This window comes from Eumetopias jubatus, unplaced genomic scaffold (genome assembly GCF_037043125.1).
Source record: "Eumetopias jubatus isolate StellerSeaLion01/CBP00866 unplaced genomic scaffold, mEumJub1_p1.0 scaffold_4, whole genome shotgun sequence".
Classification (NCBI taxonomy): Eukaryota; Metazoa; Chordata; class Mammalia; order Carnivora; family Otariidae; genus Eumetopias; species Eumetopias jubatus.
The window spans coordinates 99,471,192-99,494,939 of record NW_028274810.1 but is presented as its reverse complement, the minus strand read 5'-3'; the positions used below and the strand labels follow the sequence as shown (position 1 = coordinate 99,494,939).

Genomic DNA, 23,748 nt, shown 5'->3' with positions numbered 1-23,748 from the left:
TGCAAAGGCCCGGGTGTCTGGTGGGCAGAGCCGGGCAGTGTGGCGTCACACACACCTGAATTAGTCAGTGGACGCAAGGCCTTGTGGCCATGTTGAGAGGGTTTTCTGTATTAGAGCTGTTGTTGTAGAAGTTTACTGGGGTGGGCAAGGGTGAGATCTGATTACTACCGTTTTGAAATGATAGTCTGTTTGCAGTGTGGAAAGTGAATTAGAAGAAAGCCAGCATGGATGTGGGTGAACTGATGCGAAGGCTCTTGGCAGTGGTCCAGAGAGGAGATTTTTGGAAGCCTTGACCCAAGTGATGGCAGTAGAAGTAGAGAGAAGTGGATGGACTGATTCCATGGATATTTAGGAAGGAATGTTGGCAGGACTTGATAATTGTGTTAGCTCTGGTGAGTGGGAGAGAAAGAGCTGTCCAGAATGGTCCTTTGGACTCCAGTTTGTGTATTTTGGTGGAAGGTTGTGCCGTTCTTGCAGACAGGGAACAGTGGAAGAGGGCATGTGTGGCCACGGGAGGGGCTTATGAATCTGCCGAGGAATTTGTTGAGTCCAGAGGAGGCTGGAAGGCGGCTGGATGGAGAACTCCGAGGGGGGTCTGGGCTAGAGATCTAAATGTGGGGGGTTATCCCTGCTGCCCCTCACTGCTGCCTGCTGGGAACATTAGGAGGGAGCGAGCAGGGCAGGGGAAGGGAGGCAGGGAACGCGAGCTCAGATTCCCTGAGACTTTCCACTTGGTTTTGTTTAGGCTGGCCTTGTGCTGGGACTTTAGATGAAGAGATACTGTCCTTCTCCCAGCAGAGTCCTTGTCACTGTGCTGTGTGCCATCCATGCGGGGGCAACGGGGCATGAGGAGATCTTTGGGAACCCTCCGTGGACTGGACTCTTTCCTCTCCCACCTTCTTTGCCCCCCCCCCCCCCCCCCCCCGCCGGAGGCCTGGCACTTGCTATCTGAACAAACTGGGAGGAGTATGGAGGCTGGAGGCTGGTTCCGGAGACCCACAGATTAGCTGCACTTGTCTGGATATTATCTGTAGATAATTGGAAATTGGCTTGAACATCAGTAACAGTAAACTAATCATAACTCTCTCAAACTGCTTGTTCTATTCTTTTGGAGATTTGTGAGTTTCCTCCGAGTCTGTCTGTCTCTGTCTCTCCCTTTCTCTAAATTTGGCCAGATCATCAGCCAAGGGTTGAAGGCAAATGTGAGCTCCAGAGAGAGGAGAGGGTGACAGACTGGAGCCAGGCCGGTGGGCCACATGCTCCCTGCCTGCTGGTTGGTCTTTCGGCCTGTCACTGCCTTATTTACACAACAGATTCAAGCTTCCTTAGTATTGGGGATTGTTGTCCTCAGTGACAGGTGATAAATCGGAACCAGTGTCCATAGTTTCTTTGCTTTCTGGTTCCAAGTAGATGCCTGGAGAAAATCCAGAGTGTGGGCACCTGGGGCCCCCTTGTGGCTGGATCTGGTTTTCCACTTCGGCTCTGCTTTTCCCCATCAGTTGGTGGGAAGGTGGCAAAAGGGAAATTTTGCTCTCACATGAAACCTTTCCTCTGGACTTCGCTATTGCTGTGGATCTTGTGATGGTCCCCAGCCCTTGCTGCTCAGCTGCTGATCTCGGGCCCTCCTAAGCCAAGCCTAGCCTTCTCCTTGATGTGCTATGGCAGTGAATCCAGAAGCAGTCTCTTCATGTTCACCGGCAAATTCAGACTCCGTGGCTGGGCCACTTCTTACAGGCAGCCCACCGTGGAACACTCTACAGTCTGAGAAGCTGGTGAGAAATAAGAGGACTAGGTGTTGGTGTGTGTTGTTTGAGAATGGAGTGTCTTTGTTTTTTTGACGTCCATTGGGTGGCACTGTGATCTTATTTTTTGTTTCTGTTTTTCTTTGCAGCCAAGCTCTACTCCAGGAAGTGAAAATGTGGTGCCTCGAGAGCCTCTGGTAAGTACCCAAGATATATAGTATCATTTTCTAATCATTAAAATACTGTGTGAGTGTGTGAAATCCTAGGATCCTATAGTTTTGCATCATTAGTGTCTCTTCAAAAGTAAGTGCTGTGTGGAGACTAACTTAATGACCTTTGATTTCTGATTTCTTTTCTGGCATGCAGGGTTAGTGGGCTCCCTCCTTAGTAAAGCCTGGTCTTTTCTGAAACAGAGAGCATCTACCTCAGGGCTTGACGCACCACTTTGTTTGTTGTTGATCAGTAGTAATCAGTGGGTTGCTTGAACCCTTCGGAGGTGGGGTTGGGACCAAGTTGCTACTTGATTGTCTGAAATAGCCATTTTGCCCTTCAGGGTGAGAGCGCTGTCAGGTGGCCTTTGAGGAACAGGTAAGGCAGGGAGTTCTGTTTTTGCCTGGTCGGTAATTTGTGATGCTCGTACCAACATTACCTGCTTCTAGTATTGACAGGGCAGCGGCCTCCTGAGTACTGAAGGTAACTTTCTTCACGAAGCGCTTTTGCTTTGGTGGTCTGAGCCCCAGTCCCTGCCAGCACCCCCCATTTTCATCCTAGCTTGCATTTCAGGGCCTACTGCAAATTCTGTTTGTTGAGTAGCAAGACCTGTTGTGCACTAACCAGATAAGTTTTATGGAGGGCCAGCTTTTAGAGCTTTGTCTTTGTTTGGATGGTGATAGCAAGCTCAGGGATGCACCGCCCAGTTTTGGTTTCCCAGGTTTGGTTTTCTTGCTTCTCCTCCGGTAGTAGTGGGAGGAGGTGATGTGAGGTCCTTAGCTGGCGTGAACAGGCCTGAATTCTAGCCCGTACTCAGGCTTTCCAAGGCAGAAGGTGAGTTGGATTTGGCTGAGGCTTAAAGACCAGGGTGACGTAAGCCCTGCTGGGGCTGTTTCAGGGAAGTGTGGTTGTCTTCTGTGACACCCACTGTTACCAAGTGTTACCAAGTCCAGCTCCCTTCCCACCACACCCCACAGTGGCTTCGTTTCACTCTTGGTATTGCCCGGGTTTGTCCTGGAGGTCAGGGTGGTGGGAAAGCCAGAGGCTTCAGAAGGACTTTGCTTTGCCAGGCCCTTAGCTAGGGAGCTGGAGTGTTCCCCTGGGGCCTGTCAGTGCCCTGCAGGCTGGAGTTGTGGTTAGTTTCAGACTAAAGTCCAAATTGAATGCTGTAGTCCTCTGCAGCCCTTTACCTCCTTGGTCTCCTTTTACATTTTTTTTTTTTTAAAGATTTTATTTATTCATTTATTCATGAGAGACGGGGGGGGAGAGAGAGAGAGAGAAGCAGAGGGAGAAGCAGGCTCCCAAGGAGCAGGGAGCCCAATGCGGGACTCGATCCCAGGACCCTGGGATCATGACCTGAGCCGAAGGCAGACGCCCAACCATCTGAGCCACCCAGGCGCCCTCCTTTTACATTTTTATCTACTGACTTTACTGCTGATCCCCGGCAGAGCTGACTGGTGCTTCTTTTTGCAGCATGATTGGGTAAACTCTTGGGAGTTCTTTCTAGCAGCGAGCCCTAAGCAACGGCAGCCTTGCTGATTTCTGGGTATTTGGAGCCCGGCAGCCCCTTTGCTGTGCTAACGTTTCTGGATGCTGCTCTTTTCCTGCTGTACTCTGCATCTGCTTGTTGTTTGGTTGTATTTTCATTTCTTTCTTTTCTGGGAGGCCCCGAGCAGTCTTCAAACCCTAGTAGCCTGTGATTGTCCAGAGTTCAGACTCATTCTCTCCAGGCCAACTCTACAATTACCTTATATTTAATTAATATTTTTTCCCCTCTTTACGTACTTGCTACATAATTGCTCAGAGGAAAGAAAACACATAGCAGCAATTTATATATATATAAAAAAAACAATAATTAAAAAAAAAACCCTGAAATAAACTCCCATCTCACTTGGGCTGATCCTATGAGTTGGGTAATTAGGGCCCTATTAAAAGGTAGACCCTTTCTCCTTCCCTTTTTTTTTTATTAATTTTTTTATATTAAACTCCCACAGTCTCTCAGTCATGCCCTTATTGCTTTTGGCCAACCACTCGCAGCAGCCTGATTAAATGAGGGCACCAGCCGAGTTGTATGGTCTTGTGTGAGCTACTTTTGCCTCTCGAGAGCAGTGGTGGGAGGGTGCCAGGCAGCGGGGCCTGCCAAGGACTAGTGAGGACTCGTGGTGGGTAGGGGTACAGGACTTTGAGCTGGCAGTAGGCTGGGTGAGAGTCACAGGGTGCTGGTGAAGGGATGGGGTGGTATCCCCCACCCATAGAAAGCCCACAGCCCTCTGTCCAAGTCCCCCTTCCCTAGGGGAGGTTTCTCAGGCGTGTGCATTAGCCGTCTGTTGATGCTCAGGAGGAACAGACAATTGAAGAAGAAAATTGAGCCTTCTTCTTAAGTAATTTATTCATTTTATTGGGGAAGAAAAGGCATTTGTACACATGAAACAATTAGCAGACAGCGCAAGACCATATATAATTTTAGCAAACAGTACAGAATCGCATATAATTTGGTGCAGAATTGCCTGGCTGGGAGTATAAGAGCCCTCATTATTCAGAGAAGGAAGAGTTCTGCCTGGGGTGTACTTAGGGATGTTTTTTTGTGAAACTTGAAGCCAGGTCTTGAGGAATAGAATTTTCCAGTGTTGAGGGAACACCCTGCTAAGTTGCTTTTGTTTTTGTTTTTAACTGAGAGCATATTTTCCATAAAATTCTTTCGTGGAAGCTGCCTGTTCTCTACACTGAAATGGCTAAGAATAGGGTACTGAAGACACATCATCTTATTCTTGGTCTCCCGAACTAGGTGATCACTTTGGAGTAATTTTTCCCTTTATTAGAGAAGTGAGTTGTGACAGAAGAGGCTCCATGGAGTGGTCGGTACAACGCAGATGGCCGGGACAGGTGATGTTCGGGGGCTCGCGTTAGTGTTTTGCTTTATCTGCTAGAGAAGGAGGGCCTGATTTTCGTCTCTGCCCTCTCTCGACCAGAAGAACGGTGTGTGATTGGGGTGGTGAGGAGTATCGTCTTGTAGTCTGGAAACGACACACGGGTGTTTTTAGCCGCCCCCTTGTCTGGGTCCCACCCACGTGGTGATTGCATGTTACCTTCTCTTGCCCCTCGGTCCTCCCCGCCATGAGAAAGCCACCCTGGCAACCCTGGCCGTGTTAGTGAGATAGTTGCTCTGTAATGTCGTAATGCCCTCAGGGCTGGAGACTGGTGAACAGACCGGTCTTGATAAATTCTGTAAACTCCCAGTTGAAATTCCCTTATTATTGATGATAAAACTCTGCCAAAGTTAAAATGGCCGATTGCCTTTTCTTCTTCATACTTTCTTCCCTGAGCTTTGCCTCCTGGGGCAAGGAGTTTTGACAGTCCTCCAGAGTACCGACCTCCAGCCCCCCGCCCCCCACCCGCCCAACGACCTGTTGAAAACCTTCTGTAAATTCTCTCAGACCCCAGTTTTCTCATCCTCTGTGTGGGCATGTGCTCGGGCGCTGGGTCAGGTCCCTGCACAGCTCACGCAGGATCAAGCCCCACCTGGCCGAGGGGTCTTTAAATGAGTGGACAGTTGTTGGCATGGAGTAACTCGGGTTCTGTCTTGCTGGGATTCAGAAACTAGGTTGTTTTTTTTTTTTTTTTTAAGACTTTATTTATTTATTTGACACAGAGAGAGTACAAGCAGGGGGAGTGGCAGGGAGAGGGAGAAGCAGGCTCCCGCTGAGCAGAGAACCCAACATGGGGCTCGATCCCAGCACCCCGGGATCATGACCTGAGCCCAAGGCAAATGCTTAACCGACTGAGCCACCCAGGCGCCCCAGAAACTAGGGTTAAGTAACCATCTGAGAGTCCTTTTAGTCATCTGAGTTTAGGTTATTTGAAGTGAGCAATAAATAAGGTTTCGTTTGCATCTTGCTCACAGGTTTCAACACATGTTCCTCAATATCCAGCAATACTGCAGGCCACCTATTTTATACAATGCTTACGCATTTGGGTTAAATTAGCATTTTGACTTTTTGCTCTTTTGACACCAAGTTCTTCCTAATGGATGTGTCTTCTGCCATTCTTTCTTCCTGTGACTTAACAGGTATAGGTTTTTGGTTCTGTTTTGGTTTTTGTCCTTTCCCTGCATCCCTCCACCCCAATACTCCCAAACTACGACAGATTTATTTTTATAAAATATGATGGTCATTTCTACTTTATCACCTTACCTAGGATTAATTGTTTTTAGTAGGCTGAATTATTAAAAATAAGGATGCTCTGCACTCGCTGAGCCAGGCCATGTCTCAGCTTTGCCCTCTAAGTATAGAAGTATCCGGTGGCCTCCAGTTTCTCCCTGAGGCTGATGGAACCTTGCCCAGGGGGTCCTACATTATCGATCTGACCTCAGTCCTTCTTGGGGAGCTCATCTACCTTATGCCTGGGACACCGAAGATTTTCTCTTTGGTTTTTAAGTCAGTTGACCAGAGGCAGGTAATCAAAAGGCCATTAATATCTTGATGAATTCAGGGACTTAGTCTGTGAGCTCTTCTTTAAGAATGCCTATGGCTTGTTGCCTGTCTCCTAGAGACCTTGCGAGTGAGTGTATTCCTGGCACTCACCCTGTATTTGTATCTTTTGTGGCTAGACTTCTTTGGACATACTTGCTGGTGGGCTCACTGGGGACAGATGCTTCTCATGTTCTGTCTCCACCAAAAATCTCTGAAGGATGACATTCACATGTTCAACCCATTTCTTTGTGTATACTCATGTGCATATGTGTGTATGTATATGTGCATATATGGAGCATATGATGCATATATTTCATAAACTTCAAAGCAATTCGTGGAGAAATAAAATGGATTTTTTAAAAAAAGATTTTATTTTATTTATTTTTTATTTTTTTAAAGATTTTATTTATTTGACAGAGAGAGACACAGCGTGAGAGGGAACACAAGCAGGGGGAGTGGGAGAGGGAGAAGCAGGCTTCCCACGGAGCAGGGAGCCCGATGCGGGGCTCGATCCCAGGACCTTGGGATCATGACCTGAGCCGAAGGCAGACGCTTAATGACTGAGGCACCCAGGCACCCCCAAAAAGATTTTATTTTTAAGTAATCTCTGTACCCGATGGGGGGCTTGAACTCACAACCCCGAGATCAAAGGTCACAGGCTCTACTACCTGAGCCAGCCAGGCGGCCCAAATTCATTTTAATATTGTATTCATGAAGATGTATTCACAAGCACAGGGGTAATGAAACTGGCCCATTTAGAGATTTCAGAAAACTGTCATTTTTTTCAGGAAAAATAAATCAGTATGGCAAATCTAAAGTATTAAGCACTATTATTGTAAGAATCTGTTGTGGTTGATTCCTGTGCTGAGTTAGGTTTACTCAGGTGAGCTGTAATTTCCACTCAGGGACATCTGTCTGGATACAGGTGAATGGGGGTGACATCATAGGGATAATCCTAAATCTGCTAACTACTTATTTATTTTTTAAAAGCAAATCATCTGCAGATTTTAGTACTTAAACCATTACTAGCAGTACATGGGCGGGAGTGAGCCCCTCACAACTGCTGCTGAGAAACTTGGGACTGAAATCAGGAAGAGACAACTGAAGGGTGGGGCTGGCGGGGTACCCCTCTGACGCCTTCGTCCTGGGAGCAGGCTTCAGGCCTGGTGCCTTCAGTGATGAAAATGCTATTCTTTTGACAGTGATACCCCTTTGTAGGAGGGTGCCAGCGAGTCCTCAGGTCGTTGGGGGAGGAAGCTGACGAGAGTCCTCGGAGCTGGATGAACTTGAGAAAAGCCTCATTCCGGCTCTGGGTGGCTTGTCTATCATCTCTAGGCCACTTACTGATTTTGAAATTACTGTATCTCTCTACTTCGTCCTTCCTATTCTAGAGGAGGTTTATTGAATAAGTTAGGTGGGGCCCTTTAAGTTCTTTCCTCTTTCAGGTAAATGAAGAGGTGGTTTTCTTCAGTTTTAAGGTATCCTTTTACAAATAGTTATTAGACGAATCGAAACTCTTAGGAGTAATAATTAGGGAAATGGAATTTGAAATAGTTACTCAGCTTTGTTTATACTTTGGATTCTTGGCTTTTATAGTAATACTTGGTATTTGTTACAGTTCCTGCAGTCAGAGGCCCTGACTGTCGGGTGACCAACCGGGCAAGTGTCCTGGAAACTCAGGAGCCCAGCACCCCTGTGCCTTTTGCAGAGTCGCACAGAAATTGAGCGAATTCAGTCTGTAATCTTGTCACCCGCATCATTCTTCCAGAAGGAAAGGCTGTGGTTGCCCCCTTTCTCCTGGAGATGGTCTCAGAGTTCTTCAGGTGCCCTTGGTCATTGCTGAGGTGGGGGTAAAGGAAGCTCTTATTTGGGCAGAGGGCGTTCAAAGGTTTTTCTTTTGCTTAAGATCGATCATTATCTTACTTGAAAGTCTTTTCACTTAGAAGCGTTTTTTTTTTTTAAGTGCCACCTAAAAGATGGGTATTCCATGTGGCAAACTCTGTAAATCTCCCACGAGCCCCTGGTTTGAGAACTGCTGAATGTCATGTACTGAGGACTGCCAGGTGCCCCACATTTTCCAGGATAATTTCACTTGAAATATTTTCACACGTTCTCAAACCATGCAGACCAATTTGGGTTTGAAAAATACGATCTTGTAGTTAATCCCACTTCTGTGCTATGAGAAGCCGCAGGAAGATGAAGTGGTGCTTTGCAGGAGGACGCATTCGCCGCCCTTCCTTCTTCCCTCCCAGCTCGCCTTTCTTTTATGGTTTGTAGTTATAACCAAGATTTATGCTTGTTGCTCCACAAATCTTCTCCCTGCCATTATGAGTTTGTCTGAACAGTCTAGAGATGGGGCCGACACTGAGTGATTCTTGAGGTAAATCTACCCGGGGGCACTCTCTGACGCTCAGAGTCACAGAGGAGCTAACTCATAGCCCCCAGTGGATCGGATAAATTGCCCCTGTCGAGAAAAAGACGTGCTGCCATCTTTGTGACCCCCTGCCTTAGCGGTGTCCTTGGTGGCACAGGGGCCTCTTTGTGCTTACTGAGTCTGTGGCGTGGCGCTCTGGGTCCCAGTCACAGCCTTCACCCTGTGGTGTCTGTCAAGAGGCCTTTCTCTATCTCTCTCCATTTTTCTCCCTCCCCCCCTTCCCCCCTCCCTCCCTCCCTCCCTGTCTCTCTGTCTGCTGTGGCCCCAGTGGGCCACAGCAAGAGGGTCTTTGGGGCAGGGCAGCTTTCTCCAGCCTGGTGGGGAGGAGCTGCTAACAGGATCAGGTGCGCAACTTGATGATTTGTATAAATGGTTTAGTTTTTCCACACTTCACTGCAGATGGATTTTGATGGTGAAGGGGAAAACGTGGACAATATGTATTAAACATCTTTTCTCCCCTTTCCTTATACTTTTTTTTTTGCTGCATCCTTTTGGCTTGTGTGTACCTCTGGGAGTTATTTCAAACCTCTTGTCATGTGAAGCGGCAGCATCAGTAAATAAGTATTTTTTTTAAAGCGTCAGGAACTCACATTAGACACACTCCTCGAAACGACGGACCCATTGTTATGGCACCAGGGAAGCCGCTCCAGGAGGCCTGGGGTGCTCTGAACGGGCGGCTCCCGGCCCGTCATGCCCACCCCTATTCTGCAGACCAAGAGGTCATCAGCTTGCCCTGAACCTGTGGGTGCCAATTTTATTTGTTAGCGAATGAGGCAGTTTTGTTAAATATGCTATAAACAGGTAGAATACAAAAGTGAACAGAGGGAGCTACAAATATAGTGTTTTATAAACATTAAGTGTGAAAAGAAGTTTCTGTGAAAGCTAAGCTTGAATGCTTTGGTAAATGTGAATTGCAAGTAGAATGTCTTTTCAGGTGTGAGCAAGATGACAAACTGGGGGAAGATCATAAAAATCTACAAGTATTAAGTACTTTGATTTGCGTTACTAGTGTCTTTAAGTTCTCACTTTGCTTTAGAAATTGTGAAGGGTGTGTCATGGGTGGGGTTTATGCAAGAAAGACGTCTGGGAACTTCAGTCTGTGGGCCCACACTCAAAGAAAAGGTCTTGGCTCCACATCAAAAGATTAACAAATGACTGTATGTTTATAGGTTTTAAGTTAATGTAAAATGGTTAAGGTATATAGAGTAGGCTCCATTTTTAATGATTCCCGGCTTTAACCGATTTTTCGATTAACTGACCAATTACCGGCTCTGATGGCCTAGGTCAGGAGGGCTTCAACGGGGTGTTTTGCCGGCCTTGGCGCTGGTCTCTTTATTTTTGTTAGCTTGTTTCATCCTAACAAACAGGTGAGAACTACTCTTTTCCTCAGTTTACAATGAGGAAACAAGCCCAGGGCAGGCCAGTTCCTACAGTTTGCAGGGGGCGGGACTGGGCTTGAACCCCCCAGGTGCGGACAGCCCAGCTCTCTTGTCTGAGTCCCAGGCAGGGACAGCGTGCTGACCTTGCGCCGCCTGGAGCCAGAGTGTGCAAGAGGGGCCTTGGCTCTGTTCAGGGGCTGCCTGGTGCGTCTGTGCTGCCTCTGAAGCTGCTGCCTTCGTGCGTGCTCCCCGGTGGGAGTCTTTTGTATGCATCTTAGCTGTTGAAAAGGCACCTATTAATTTATCACAGGTGATGTGGGCCTCCTCATGCTGGAGGAGGCGGCTGCACCCCTGTACCTCACTAATGACAGGTTGAGGAATCGAGGCGCGATAATAGGATCTTTTCATCTGTCTCTAGAGCAAAGTGCGATGTCCCTGCCAGCTTCTAGGGGGCAGCAGCTGCTTGTTGTTTTACCTCCTGCTGTCGGAGGAAAGGTTCCACAATTGAGCAATTTGCTTTTGACTCTAGCTCTTAGTGGTGCTGGGCTGTGCAGGTCTTCGGGGGAGTCACCTGAATCCACATTAAGTAAAGAAACTGCAGGATCCAGGGTATTCCATCCTTGCTTTCTCTGCCCCCCTCAGGTAGATCCTTTATCTGTGTCCCCATCGACATCCATAAATCCCTCACTGTCAGAGTTAACAGCAGAGTTCACTTGCTTTGAAGATAAGAGACGTAGCGATGTCTTTAAGAGGGTAAAATCTCTTTGTCAGATCTTACTTGTTGCCATTGATAACCCACTCTAATAATGTGTAGATGTTTTGAAATTTTCCCCTGTGGGCACGTGTCTTTACTCTGTTGGGAACACGACTGTCATATGCTTGATTACCTGTTCTTCCTCTGGGCGCTTCCCTGGGCTTCCCTCCCCTTCTCTCCCCCACCCCAAGCTGGGTTTTACAGAGGTGTGTTTTCGGTTCTAAATGACTCACTTCACGAGCACATCGAAGGGGAGACTTTGCGTTTGCCAGTTGTTTTAGACATTGCGGCCCAAGTCTGATACATGGCCAACTTGTGCCTTGTTGAAGTGAGTGACTAGCACCACCCTCCCACAAGCCCAAATTTTGCCAGGGCCCTGTCCCTCAGATCTTCCAGCTGCGTGGCTCAGGCGAGTGATGGAAAGGGGAAGGCTTGGTTGCAGGCAGAACCGGATGGTTGCAGTACACACCGAGAAGCAAATTGGCCACGACATTTCAGTCCTGGGAGGTTTATTTAGGATTAGCTAAGAATTCTCAGCCCTGACTCCACTGTGGGAGGAGCTAGTGACTGATGGCTGCTCTCAGGGCTCTGCCTGCTTGCAGGGGCTTTCATCTGAGGACCCCTGAGCCTGAGAGCACCGGGGAAGGGTGGGAGTTTCAATGCCAGCTCCGAGAGTGGCTTTCCTCAAAGACAAAGGCATGCCTCTTCACCTCACCCCTCCAGTTCTCTCTCTGAAAAATAGCAGTTAATAGAATCTGCTAATGAACAGAAGAAATAACTAGAAATAGTGGCAAGTCATTTGACAGTGGTTTATAACTTCTGTTTATCAAATGATTATAATTATTATTGTTACTTCTATTGGATTTTTGAAGAATTCATCCGGGTCTCCAGAGCCCCATTGATACAACATTTTATTTCTTTCTTTGTTATGTCTAGAAAATAACTTTATTCCAGTGAAATCCAGATCTGTAGTCCCTCCCACCCGGAATCCCACCCCCCAGCTACATTCTCTCCCCTTTCTGCTCATCTTCTATGGCCTCCGCGGGCTCCATCAGGTGGGGCATCCCCCACTGGCCAGCCTGGCAGAGCTAACACTGGCTGGAGCAACGCTGTGGTGGTTGTTTTCGCAGTTCCTGGATTTGGTTTAATGTACGATTGATTTTTTTAATGTATTTAATCATTTTTTTCTTACCTCATAAGGATTAACCTGCACAAACCTCATTTTATCCTAAGTGTGGCTTTGGGAAGAAGGGAGAAGAAAATTGAGTTTCTCTAGCTTATTTCATTCTTTCACTTTTTATTTTCCGAATGGCTTTTCCTGCCGAAGGAGCTCTGTAAAATACAATGTATTTTAGTGGCCATTACTTACTCATTACTAACTGGTCTCTCCTGCTTCCCTTTGTCTGTGAACTAAATACAGGGGGCCTAAAGATAATTGGTAGCTCTATCACAGACTTGCCAATTATAGATCAACAGGGAAGACAGCCCAGTGATGGTTTGTGGTTGGCACTGGCTGCCCACCTAGCAACTGTGAGTTATCACTCTGTATCTGCCACCGGGCTGGGCTTGACTGGATCAGGCCTTTCCTAATTTTGTACCTTGGCTTTTCTAATTGCTGAGCACGGTCTCCCTGACTTACAGATGTCAACTTCATTTTATTTATCCCTGTGTGTGGTTCTCATGTCCATCTTGTTCTTGCTTATTAGTTCCTGCCTCTTTGTTATGTCTATGAAGTATTAGCATAGGTTTTGTTTCTCTTTTTTTTTTTTTTTTTTTTTTTTGCGGTTCCCTGTGAGCCTAGAATGGTTAGGTGGCAGGCTGCAGATAAAAGATGCTCTTGATATTAGTGGTTTTCTGTAGTTTTGTCAGCTGTGTCCAAGTAAAGGCAAGTCTAGTGGCTGCTCAGTTTAGTCACCTTGTCGGGTTTTTATCTGATTTGTATTATAGGAGGCACAGGAGGGGGAAGAGTTGCATCTCACTATTAGGTTAGCAAGCTCTGGTGTAAGGCTGTTAGGTGCAGACGTAGCATAGGCGTCCCCATGTTGTATGGCCGTATTTCCAAGCAGAATGTGCGTTTCATTTGTTTGTCTCCTGGGTGTTTGGCACCTAGGCATCATGCTGACCCCTCTGTGGGATGGGGAAATATCCTTATAGCTCTGCTCTGGGCAGGAAGTAGGCACTCAGCATGTACTTGTGGAGTGTGCGTGCGTGCGTGTGCGAGTGTGCGTGTACTCACTGGTGGGCGGTGTGCGGGGCCTGGGAGCTGGGGGGCACAGCTGCTGCCTGCCTCTGACTGGGGGCTCAGGGTGTGAGGTGCCCACTGGTGCCTACGTGTGCGGGCGTGTGGTGTGTCATTGCCGCGCAAGCAACATGAAGCGGGCGTTTTATGACAGGGAGCGTCGGAGGGGGCATCATAGCTGAGACCCTATAGCCTTCCCACTACTATGGCTTAAACCTTGACGGTCCTTATCCGCAGTGACACCGGGGCCAGCAAAGACGGTGCTCACTCCCGCCTCCCTGTCCTCTCTCCACATCCTGTCCTGTCGCTCTGACAGGCACCGTAAGTGTGCCTGCAGCAGAGCTGCTTTGCACTTTGTCTAGAAACAGCCCCTTTTGACTCAGAAGTTGGAAACCCGATGACTCACCGTTCTGTTTGTTTTATTGCAACTGTCATTTCATAAAATGCCCTGAAAGCTTTAAACTGCAAATGCCAAAGTGGGCTTTTCGTCTTTTTCATTTTCTTTCCTCTTGTGTTACCTCCCATCTTTTCTCCCATGCCTCTCCTTTCTCCTTCCCTTTCATACTTTGTTTCTCTTTCATTACTCTCTCTCTCTCCCTTCCTCCCTGCCTCCCCTCTGCCTTTTGAGGACCCAGATGGAGCAGTCTGCTAACACCATGCCGCGTTCTCTCCAGCCACCTGATTGAGAGTCTGCACCCTCCAGTTTTTGTGTGGGGCTTAGACTTGGAAACAAATGTCTCTGCACATCAAAGTTTATAAAGTACTCGTTGGCGGCAGCTCTAGAAGCTAAGTGCCATGTCAGATCATAATAGCTACTCACCTTCTGTGAATCTACGTTTTGCAGTTATGGGTGACTCCCGGGTCTCCCCACGTATCCATCTCTGTCCTTGTGGCTGCCACGATCACGGTGGCGAGCGTGCTAGGATTTCCTAGGACCGACTGGAGGACCAGGTACCCGTCTCCCTCAGCGAAGTGCTGATTTCCGTGAGAGGGCCTTGTGCAAGCATGCCAACCTTTTTTGCTCCAAGATGTTATTTAACTGGAATTCCTGAAGTCAAGAGCACCTGCTGAGTCCTATAGCTTAGGCTGGATGTTGGGATCTAAATTTTTAAGGACCTGAGCTCTCAAACCAGGACTTGCAGGATCTTTTTTCCGGCGGTTTCTGACACTGTGGCACTTGACTGAGTCACCTGATTGATGACATGAGCAACACTGGGTGTTAAACACCTGGCCAGGGAAACAGGGACCCTCAGTGGATTTCCCCCAAGGATGGCAGACAGATTGTGGAATTTTAATGAAGGTGGGGTGAGTCCCTGATGTTCATCTGCTTTGGAGCATAACAGAATCCCAGCATTAACTTCAGGAGTGTCGGTTGGAAGCCTGCACTGATGTCAGTGGTTCTATTCCACGTTTGTCAAATTCGTACATCCAACTGAACTAATTTTAGAAGTAGCTAGTTAGAATGAAAAAGAGCGAGGACTTCAAACGAACAGGAACCTGTCTTAATCGGATACTCCTTGTTTTTCTTTTTCTTCTTTTTGAAAGGCTTTTGGTCTGTTTTGGCCTTCAGAGCAAGCCATCCTCTGAATTCTGTTATACTTAAACTTCTTTCCTATATGTCTCCAAGGAAGGAGAGTGTTTTCCAAGTTGTGAATCAGAATCAGGGCGTGGCAGGGGGAATAGGATATCGTTATAATATTTAACAGAGTGATGGCTGTGAGTTTTAAAAATGAGTTCTGTGTATCTGTCTGCTGGGCGGCATTCAACATAGAATGCTGTTTCTCACCCACTTGGCTGGATGTCTGATTCTGACACAACCGCCATCCCTTTTGCTGGAAAACAGAAAACCACAGGCTGTTAACTTAATACTCTTCCCTTCTGGGGCTAGGGTGGGAGCAGGGTGGGGAGCAGGCTGGGAGCAGGGCGGGAGTGGGCAGGCAGGAGCGGGGAGGGGGGCACGGGGTTCACATCAAGATACTCTCACTCCCCACTGGAGACAGATGTTCCCCTGTTCCCGCTGACCTTTTGAGCAAGGATTCTGGAGTTTCTGGCCATTTTAATTAAACTTCAGTGAGAGGTACCTGGAAGCCTGCGAATGACATTTACTCCTGGGGACCAGGAGCAGCCTGCCAAGTGTCTGTTGCAGGCTCTCCCCGGATTCCCTACCTATGGATGTTTTCGCCCTTCCTGGGCAGGGCCTGTTGGAGAAGCAGAAGGATCATTTAGTGCTCATGGCTTCTCTGCTGAGCTATCCAGCAGGGGTGCCAATTCTTCCATTTAGCTGACTATTATATAGCCCTTAAAAGGGAAGGGTTTATTTTAGCTGGCTGCTATATTGATTGCTACAGGGACATTTCTATTTTCACTGGCTGCTATATTGACTGGGAAAGGGAAAGGGGCCGTATTGCCGGGAGCTGTCATATTGACTGTTACAGAAAAGATCTGTATTTAAGCAGTACCAGTGCACTGGGATCTCCCAGGCAGGATATTAATGCTAATTCATCCGCTCACCCCCTGCTGTGAGCGTTATTTGTTTAAATCTGTAGATTCCCACAGCGCGTTTATATCCTCACTAGAGTGAGCTCCGCTCCCTGTAATTATTTAACATTATATGCTGATATAAATTGTAACAGTTAAAGAATGGTAATGAGTAGCCAAAAAAGAAAAGAAGGAAACAGGGAAAAGTGAAAAAAAAAGAAAGGGAGATGATATATTAAGAACACATATAATGTTTATGTATTAGAAGCGTGTACACGTACACGGATGACATTAGAAACAGTCTGGTTGTAAAACAGCACGAACAACTTCTGGCATCCCTTCTGCCACTTCAAGTTGACTTGTACAGTGTGGCAGAGTCCATGCATCGTGCATTGGTGTGTGTGCATGTGCACGTGTGCTCACATCCCCTGTCAGAAAGAGACCGTACTGATGTGTGTTCTGCTGTGCAGTTTGCGCACACGTGTATTGTTACATACGGTGTGTATATGTACTCCGTGTAGCGGCAGGAAATTTATCCATTAGCAATTCAGTTTCTCGATGAGTACCTGTTGTCTGAGTTTCTTTTGAGCTTCTGTGTTCTCGCAGGAACTCGGCTTGAGACCCATCTCTGCGGGAGACACGGGGAATGCTCAGTTGGGACTGAACCAACAGGCCATTGGGTGTCACTGTCGCTCTGTTGGCCAGAGTTGAAAGAGGGCTTTTCTGCTGGGGAACTGGATCTCCAAGAAGTTCTGCTCAAGTTGGAGGTGTTGTCTTTGAGATGTCTGTGTGCATTTTGAGACCCTCCGTTTTAAAAATAGTTGTTCTGTTTGCTTGTTTTTGCTATGCCAAGCCCTGGAATTTATGTTGTTTTTGAAAAAACTGCGCTGATGGCCAGTTTGGGTATCACCTGGAGCACGCAGGGCGGGGACTTGCCGTGGACAGAAAACTTCTGCCTTAATAGAAAGAGGCAGCTCAACAGCATTCTGGAAACCCTTACTGAACAAGGAGAGGGGCGGGGCAAGAACTTGAAAACGAAGGAAGCGAAATCTGCTTGCATGGCCTAAATTCGGTGAGGGCCTGCAGCCCATCTGCTGCCTGTCCTGGCCTCGTGGAGGTGGGACGGGTGCTGAGCGCCCAGCTGCCGCCTGGTCTCGGAGGAGCGGGCACGCTCCTCCAGCTGGCTGCTCCGGCGGCGTGGAGCCGTGCCAGGCTTCACCACAATTCATACTGTGTCAGTTTAATAAATGCACTACTTAAATTATGAAATTACAAAAGAAAAAGAAGGCACTTATTCAGACTCTTAATACATTAAAAATAAGGCATTAAAACTCTGACTTTTTTTTTTCTTCCAGAATCAATAATGAACAGGAAGGGTTGTAGACATTAACAGTCATGGACATTCAAACTCTTATACATAAATTATCTCAGAAAAATGCACATAAGACTTGAATAATGTAAATACATTAATGCACTTAATAATTTAAACATTAAAGCACAAGCAGGAATTTGAGGCAGAGGCTGTTCTGAGGTAAGGGATTGGTCCTAGAACGCATGTGTCCTAGGATCGATGGGTGATTTCCCCTAGAGACACCCTGGGAAGAGAGTGCCTGGCCTGCTGGTGTGAGCTCCCATGCTAAGAATCCCTGGGCATTTCTGATCTCAGCTGCTTCCCGGCCCCGCGTTTTCACATGTCCCGACCTTCGTCCTCAATTCCGTGTTCTCGCTAGTTCCGTGCTTCTAATTGTTTGTTTGTTCGAAAATCAAATGCTTCCACTTCAAAGACCGATGAACTTTGAGAGTGTCTTGGTTGGAAAACCAGGCGAAATTAAAAAAATCCTTCACCCAGCTCTGGCTGCTTGTGTCTGGGAATACAGAAGTGGTTGTTCCTTATCATCATCCGTGGTGCTCCGAGCCTGGAACTCCCTGCAGCACCGTAGTCAGTGGGTCCAGGTCACAGTGCGCTGATGGATTCGGGGACAGATCTAACGGGAGTGCAGAGATGATGTGCGGTGTTAGTGGCTGGGTGTTGGGCATAAAGGCCGAAGGTCACCACGCCAGGAAACAAGACAGGTGCCATGGGGTTAGACTCACTGGTCGGTGACTGATCATGCCTCACATGGATTTGACGGTTTAACCATCAGAGAGACTGACGTTCGTATTCGTTTCCCTGTCTTCCAAAATCATATTCACAACAGCAGAAACACTGGGAAGTTAAAGCCCCCTTTTCTGGCAGAGTACAGATAACTGAATTCAGTCTTTGGCATCTGCGCTGTAGAGTGCCCTAGGAGAACTGGGAAGCCAGGACAGTGCGCCCCAAGTTTTCATTTGTTCACCCTGATGCTATTTCCCCCTAGCTCGCCAGCATCGTTTTATAGCCCAAATCACATGAGAAACTGGGAAAACTGCAGCAAGTGTGTTACTGGGTATATAGTCTTGAGAACTTTCTCTCCCCCCCGGTAGAGGAGGTGTGTTTACTTGGTCAGTGATGCAGATTTGCTCCCCTGGGTTTGCCGTGGGCCTGAGAGACCCTTGAGAAATGGTTATCAGATGATAGTGACCAGACAGAACCTGTTTTCATGATTGCCAGATCCGTTAGAGTCTCTTACTGGATCTCAGATCTCAGATCTACCTGAAACTTTACCTGGGGTCGTCTTGATTTGACCTAGGCCTTGTATGTTCTGGCATCTGTGACTTTGTTTGCAACCATTTCCAGTCTCTGTTGCAGCCAAAGGCAGCCTGCTCTCCAGTGAACGTCGTTACAAGCCAGCTCATAACCGTTCTCAGGAGTGGCGGCAGGCTGTCCTGGTGCAGGCACTGTACAAACAGTACTGGGCTGTGCTGCCCAGACAGCCAGAAGGAAAACCAGTTCTTTAAAAACTGGTAATCAAGTGTTGGCTTAGAAGGGAGTAGTGTCAGGAATGGGTGAGGAACCCCCGGAAACAGATCTTGAGGTCATTTTGTCATCCTTGGGATGTGCACAGATTCTTCTCCAGACCCTGTGAACAGTATCTTCAGGTCATGACTCCTTCCCCACCTGTTTTGCCTTAAAGAGTTTCATTTCAGCTCTTGGGATGAAATGTCAATCCCAGGTCTTTTGTGTTTATTTCTTTTCCACAGTTTTTCAAAGCCCAGGCCTGCTCCCTCTGTTGCTTGTCGACCCTGGAACAGTGGCTGTCTTTCCCGCCTGCACTCCCCACTTCATCCTGGCAGAGGGAAGAAAGTGAAATCAGGGAACACTCAGACCAGGGGGAATCTAATTCTCTTTGGGTTTTGCTGGGCACACCCAGGAAAGCTTGCTTCTCTTCCCTTAAGTTCCAAGAAATGTTTTATGGCCTTAACCGCACAATAGGCTTGTGCCAGATTGGGATGTGTAGCGGAGGGTGGGGGGGGGTGGGGACAACCTCACTCTCCTGTTGGAGGTGCAGAGTGCTGGCTGCCATCAGGCAGAGTGAGCAGATAGCGCTGATTGGGGGTCAGTTCACCCCTGTGATATATCCCTTATGCAGATTTCCTTTGAAGAGTGAGGAGTCAGGTTCATTAATTAAAGGAGCCTGGCTTGAGCGCCCTCTAATTATAGGTGCTAGAAATCTGAATTTTAAGAGGTCTGTGCAGCTGCATTTTGAAAAATGTTAGGGAGGCACCAAGAAGTACAGGCTGTGGGCAAGAATGTGGCTGAACCAGATTTGGGAGGTTCAGGTTTTGGCAGAATTCCCCTTCAAATTCATATTTATTTTATCTTTTTTTTTTTTAATGGGAAGCTGAAGCTCTGATTTTTATTATTGTTATAATCATTATTTTTTTTGATGAAGTTTACACCCTGTGACAGGCTGGTATTGTCAGAGTATGGAGGGCAAAAAATATAAACTAGAAGATGCTTCTTTTTTTTTTTTTAAGATTTTATTTATTTGACAGAGAGAGACACAGTGAGAGAGGGAACACAAGCGGGGAGAGTGGGAGAGGGAGAAGCAGGCTCCCCGCAGAGCAGGGAGCCCGACGACGACGACGACGACGACGACGGGCCTCAATCCCAGGACCCTGATCCGAAGGCAGACGCTTAATGACTGAGCCACCCAGGTGCCCCAAGATGCTTCGTTTTTAAGGAAGCAAGGGATATCTTTGGGTTCTAGGGATGCAGTGTTTGAAAAAATTAAGTAACTTCTTTCTTGAAATGAGCGAGGGGGAAAGGGAACAGAAAGTTATTTTGAATGCGACGTAGGGAGAGAAGTCCCAGGCATGTGCGGGACTCTAGAATCTTTATGCCTACTTCTCTTCCCCAGAATAGTGTCCCCTCTGCCATAAATCACTTTTTGATGTGAACCCAGAGGTATAAACAGAAAATTTCAGACCTTTGTGGGAAGTCCTGACCTGTCCCTTTTCTTTCTCATTTCCTTAATTATTTGTAGGTTGACCTTTTGCCTTGGGTGGTTTCTTTCTTTCCCTCCCCCCCCTTTTTTTTAAAAATTTCTATTCGATTTATAAGGTCTCTTTTTACTTCTTGTTAAACGCCTTTATTTTGGACGGTGACTATTTGCATCCCTGTTAATTAACATGGCTAATTTGGAATGTGGAGAAGAGGCGGGAAATGAAGATGAGTAGGGGTCCCTTCTTCACTTCCCCCAAGAAGGAAAGAGGAGGCGTGCGGTGAGTGGGATCTCACCAGAGACCTGTGTGGCCAAACACACAGCTCAGCACAAACCTGATGCCTCTGTGAGCCTCCTTTGTCCTTAGTGGCTCTGTCTTCTTGGGGGTCTTGCAAACATTATCCTATTTCACAGTGTGGACCCTCTGCCTCTCCTTTGGGGACTACAAGGGGCTGAAGAAATATTATAAATAAATAAATACACACAGATAGATAAATATATATGTTAAAAGATAATCTTCTGTACTCTTTTATTCCATTCGCTTATGTATGTATACTGGGAAATCTTCTAGTGAACCCATAAACTGTGGAGTAGAACAAAAGTCTCGAAGGCTGTCATTTGCTGCATTTACAATATGCAGATTGCAATTCCAATTAGATTGAAACCTCTATTTAGCAGAGTGGTTTTGTGAAATAAATAACTTTTGAAGAAGGCCTACTACATATAATAAATACCTATTTTTCCTTCGCTTGCTGGCATCAAGCTTCCTGCCTTCCAAACACTTGCCCTGAAGTGCTGATTCAGAAGCAGGCGGCATCTTTGGGCTCTTTACAGAAGAAATGCTTCTTCTTTGCTTTCCTGGCACAGGGATTTCATCCTTGATTTACAGTGCTCAGCTTGTTAGCGCCGGCGAAGGGGAGGTGGTGTGAAGGTCATTATGTCCGTTTTGTCCTCTTGGAGAGAGAGTGAGGGGTGTGTTTATCTCCCTGTGTGCTTGTGGTGGTAGTGGTGGGGTTCAGGTGCTCCCCGCTCTGTCCAAATGAATCAGCCAAAACTCTTGTGTCTCTTTTCTACCCTCTCTACTACATGTCATCCAACAGGGGGTGAGTGATTTTGAAAGCCTAATTCAGAATTTCAGGAAGAGTAGCGCACCATCTAGTAGAGAGCTTCCTCCCAACACCCCCCTTTTCATCATCCTTCCCTTCTCAGCCCAGCCGTGACAAACTGGCGGGTAATGAACAGATCAGGTCCTCCTATTAGGCAAGTCGCGATGCTGGAAGCTGCTCTCGCTTTGTGCAGGTCCTTTAGCAGCTCTGCACTTGTGGGTGGTGGTGCTCTAAGTGGTCCTAGCCGAAGGCAGTGAGTGCTTTGGGGAAAAGCGAACAGAACGCTCTTTGGAAGAGAGAGTGCTTAAAAGGGAGAGAGGGGGCAGTAAGGTGCCCAGCTTGAAAGCACCTGGTGAAAATACTTGGACTTGCAGGGTTGCGGTCCTGAACACCATCGCCTGTCTCAGCAATGGCACTCTGGGTTATAATAGGATGCCTGATTACAAAGAACATTTTGAAGGCCACTTAGTCCCAGGTTGGGCTGTGCATTAGGCAGCTAATCCTTTGCCGTAACGCTGGCCTAGAATCACAAAATTGGAAGTAAGCGGTTGTGTTCCAGCTTTGGCAGTAAATGATTCTGTTACAGGTGCTGCCCTGTGTGGCTTTTCCCCAGGTCCCCAACTTTTCTTTCCACAGTGGAAAGAAAAATTCGTTGTGAGAGTGTCCTCTTCTACCTACCAGTGACTTTTAAAAACGACTTTTCTACTTATGTGGTCGCTTTTTTCATCTTTGTAATTTGAAATACTGACATGTAGATTAATATAGTAATATGCAGGGGCTACACGTAGGCTCAGGTCCTTGGGCCTGGCATGTTGGAGCAGAAAGAAATACCTAATTGCATCAAAACCACTCTAAGTTCATATATGTGGAGCCCATCAAGCTGAAAGCATCCAGACAGCATCTGCTGTTATCAAATCACTCGCGAATCCAGCTAATTAAAATAGAGCTTCATTTTTCTGAACCATTGTTTGGCAGGAATTCGAAACGGGTCTAACCCAATTTCTGCGTGTTTATGAGCCTTTATTATATCAGAGGTACTTTTCTGTAAATGTACAGGGCAGCGTTAAATGAATTGACCCGCGCGGTATTGCTGTAGACGCACTGTGGACTTGCTAATGATCTCTCCTCCAGCTTTCTGGTTTCCAGACAGACTCCCGAAAGCTTCATGCTCTCCTTTTCTATCCTCTGCTCTTTGTCCTCCTCTTTTTTAAACTTTCAGATTTTAACTTTTACTTTTGACTGTCTTGCTTTCTTTGAAAACAGTACACTTCATATTTGCTCCCTTGATGTTTGCTTTTTCCATTTCTCTGTTTTTCTCTTTCTTCCTCCCTTCCTGTTCTTGCTGTGCTTCCAGGGATAGATTTGCCTGCTCCCTGTTCCTTCTTCCCCGTCCACTCGTCTCTCCCCCGGTCTCTTCCCCTTGACATTCTCTTCAGTGCCTTTTCTCGAACCTTCTCTTTCTCCTTTCTCTCTTCTTTCCACCCCCTCCCATTTTTCCTAATAAAACGTTCTTACACCTTTGTCTCCACATGCAGATGCAGATTTGGGCAGAAAGTAGGTGCCTGGGGAGGTAGAGGCATTGGCTGCTGCGAGGTGACGTCAGCCTGTTTTGCTTCTCTGAATTTGCTTGCACGCTTCATTTTTGGTTTTTAAAAGATTTTTCAAACCACATCTACTCTAGTTTATAGACTAATAATCTTACTTTGAAGATCAAAAGTGTGGTATAAATGCTAACTAATTCTTCCACGTGACACTTTGGTGCGTCTCTCTGCAGTCTTAGTCCCATTTTACAGATGAGGAAGTAGAAACAGGAAAGGTAAGCACTTCTTGGAAAGTTACCAAAGACGGTGACTGAGTTAGAACTAGGACCAGGTCAGTTTTGGCTTTGCTTCGTTGATGATCCCCTCCTTTTCGGAGCTTACTCTTCTCCCTGGAAGATGTCTGTAAGATGAGGCTGAGGGGTTACTACTATGCCTTTTTACCCTTCTCTTCGTGTCCTTGCTTTTAGCCTTCTGAAGTTTTTTTTTTTTTTTTTTTTTTTTTTACATTTGTAGTCTTTAGACATAAATGAATTTCTAGGTAATTCCTGGGAAAGGAGGAGGCCAAACCACTTATGGGCTGGTAAAAACCCGTCCGTTACAGTCTTGAAGCAGAGCGCTCACTTTCTGCTTCCAGCAGCTTCCAGTAAGTGGGCCCACGTCACACACACTGGCCCCAGTGATCAGAGCATTGTAGGAAGCATTGCCATATTTGATTGAATTTACCCACTCGGGAATGACGTGTGTATGAAGTCGTCTCTTGCATTACTGTGGCCTTTATTATTGCTAATGCATTCTGACATTACAGGTGTAGCCTTGGCCCTCCCACAAAGGGCAAGGCTGCTCTTACCAAGCTTAAGAGCAGAATTCATGAAGCTGTTATACAGAGAAACTGGTGTTCACATTTAGTTAATAAGCAGAGTAAGGGAAATGCTTTTATAGAAAAGATAGCCAAGTGACAGAGGCCTTTCCTAATTCCTCACCCAGCGTTGTTTCAAAAACTGGATCTGTTACTGTTCTCCTACAGAAAACTGG

General features: G+C 46.9%; 1 protein-coding gene across 5 annotated transcripts in view; it reads left to right on the top strand.

The window, feature by feature from the left end:
- PEX14 (peroxisomal biogenesis factor 14) overlaps positions 1-23,748 on the top strand; it is a 143,575-nt gene that overhangs the window by 14,194 nt on the left and 105,633 nt on the right. For all 5 annotated transcript variants that reach the window (XM_028108469.2, XM_088022614.1, XM_028108470.2 and 2 more), the window contains one exon: positions 1,892-1,939. In XM_028108469.2, coding sequence (XP_027964270.1) covers positions 1,892-1,939 — 48 coding nt within the window. The remainder of the gene's footprint in view (positions 1-1,891; positions 1,940-23,748) is intronic.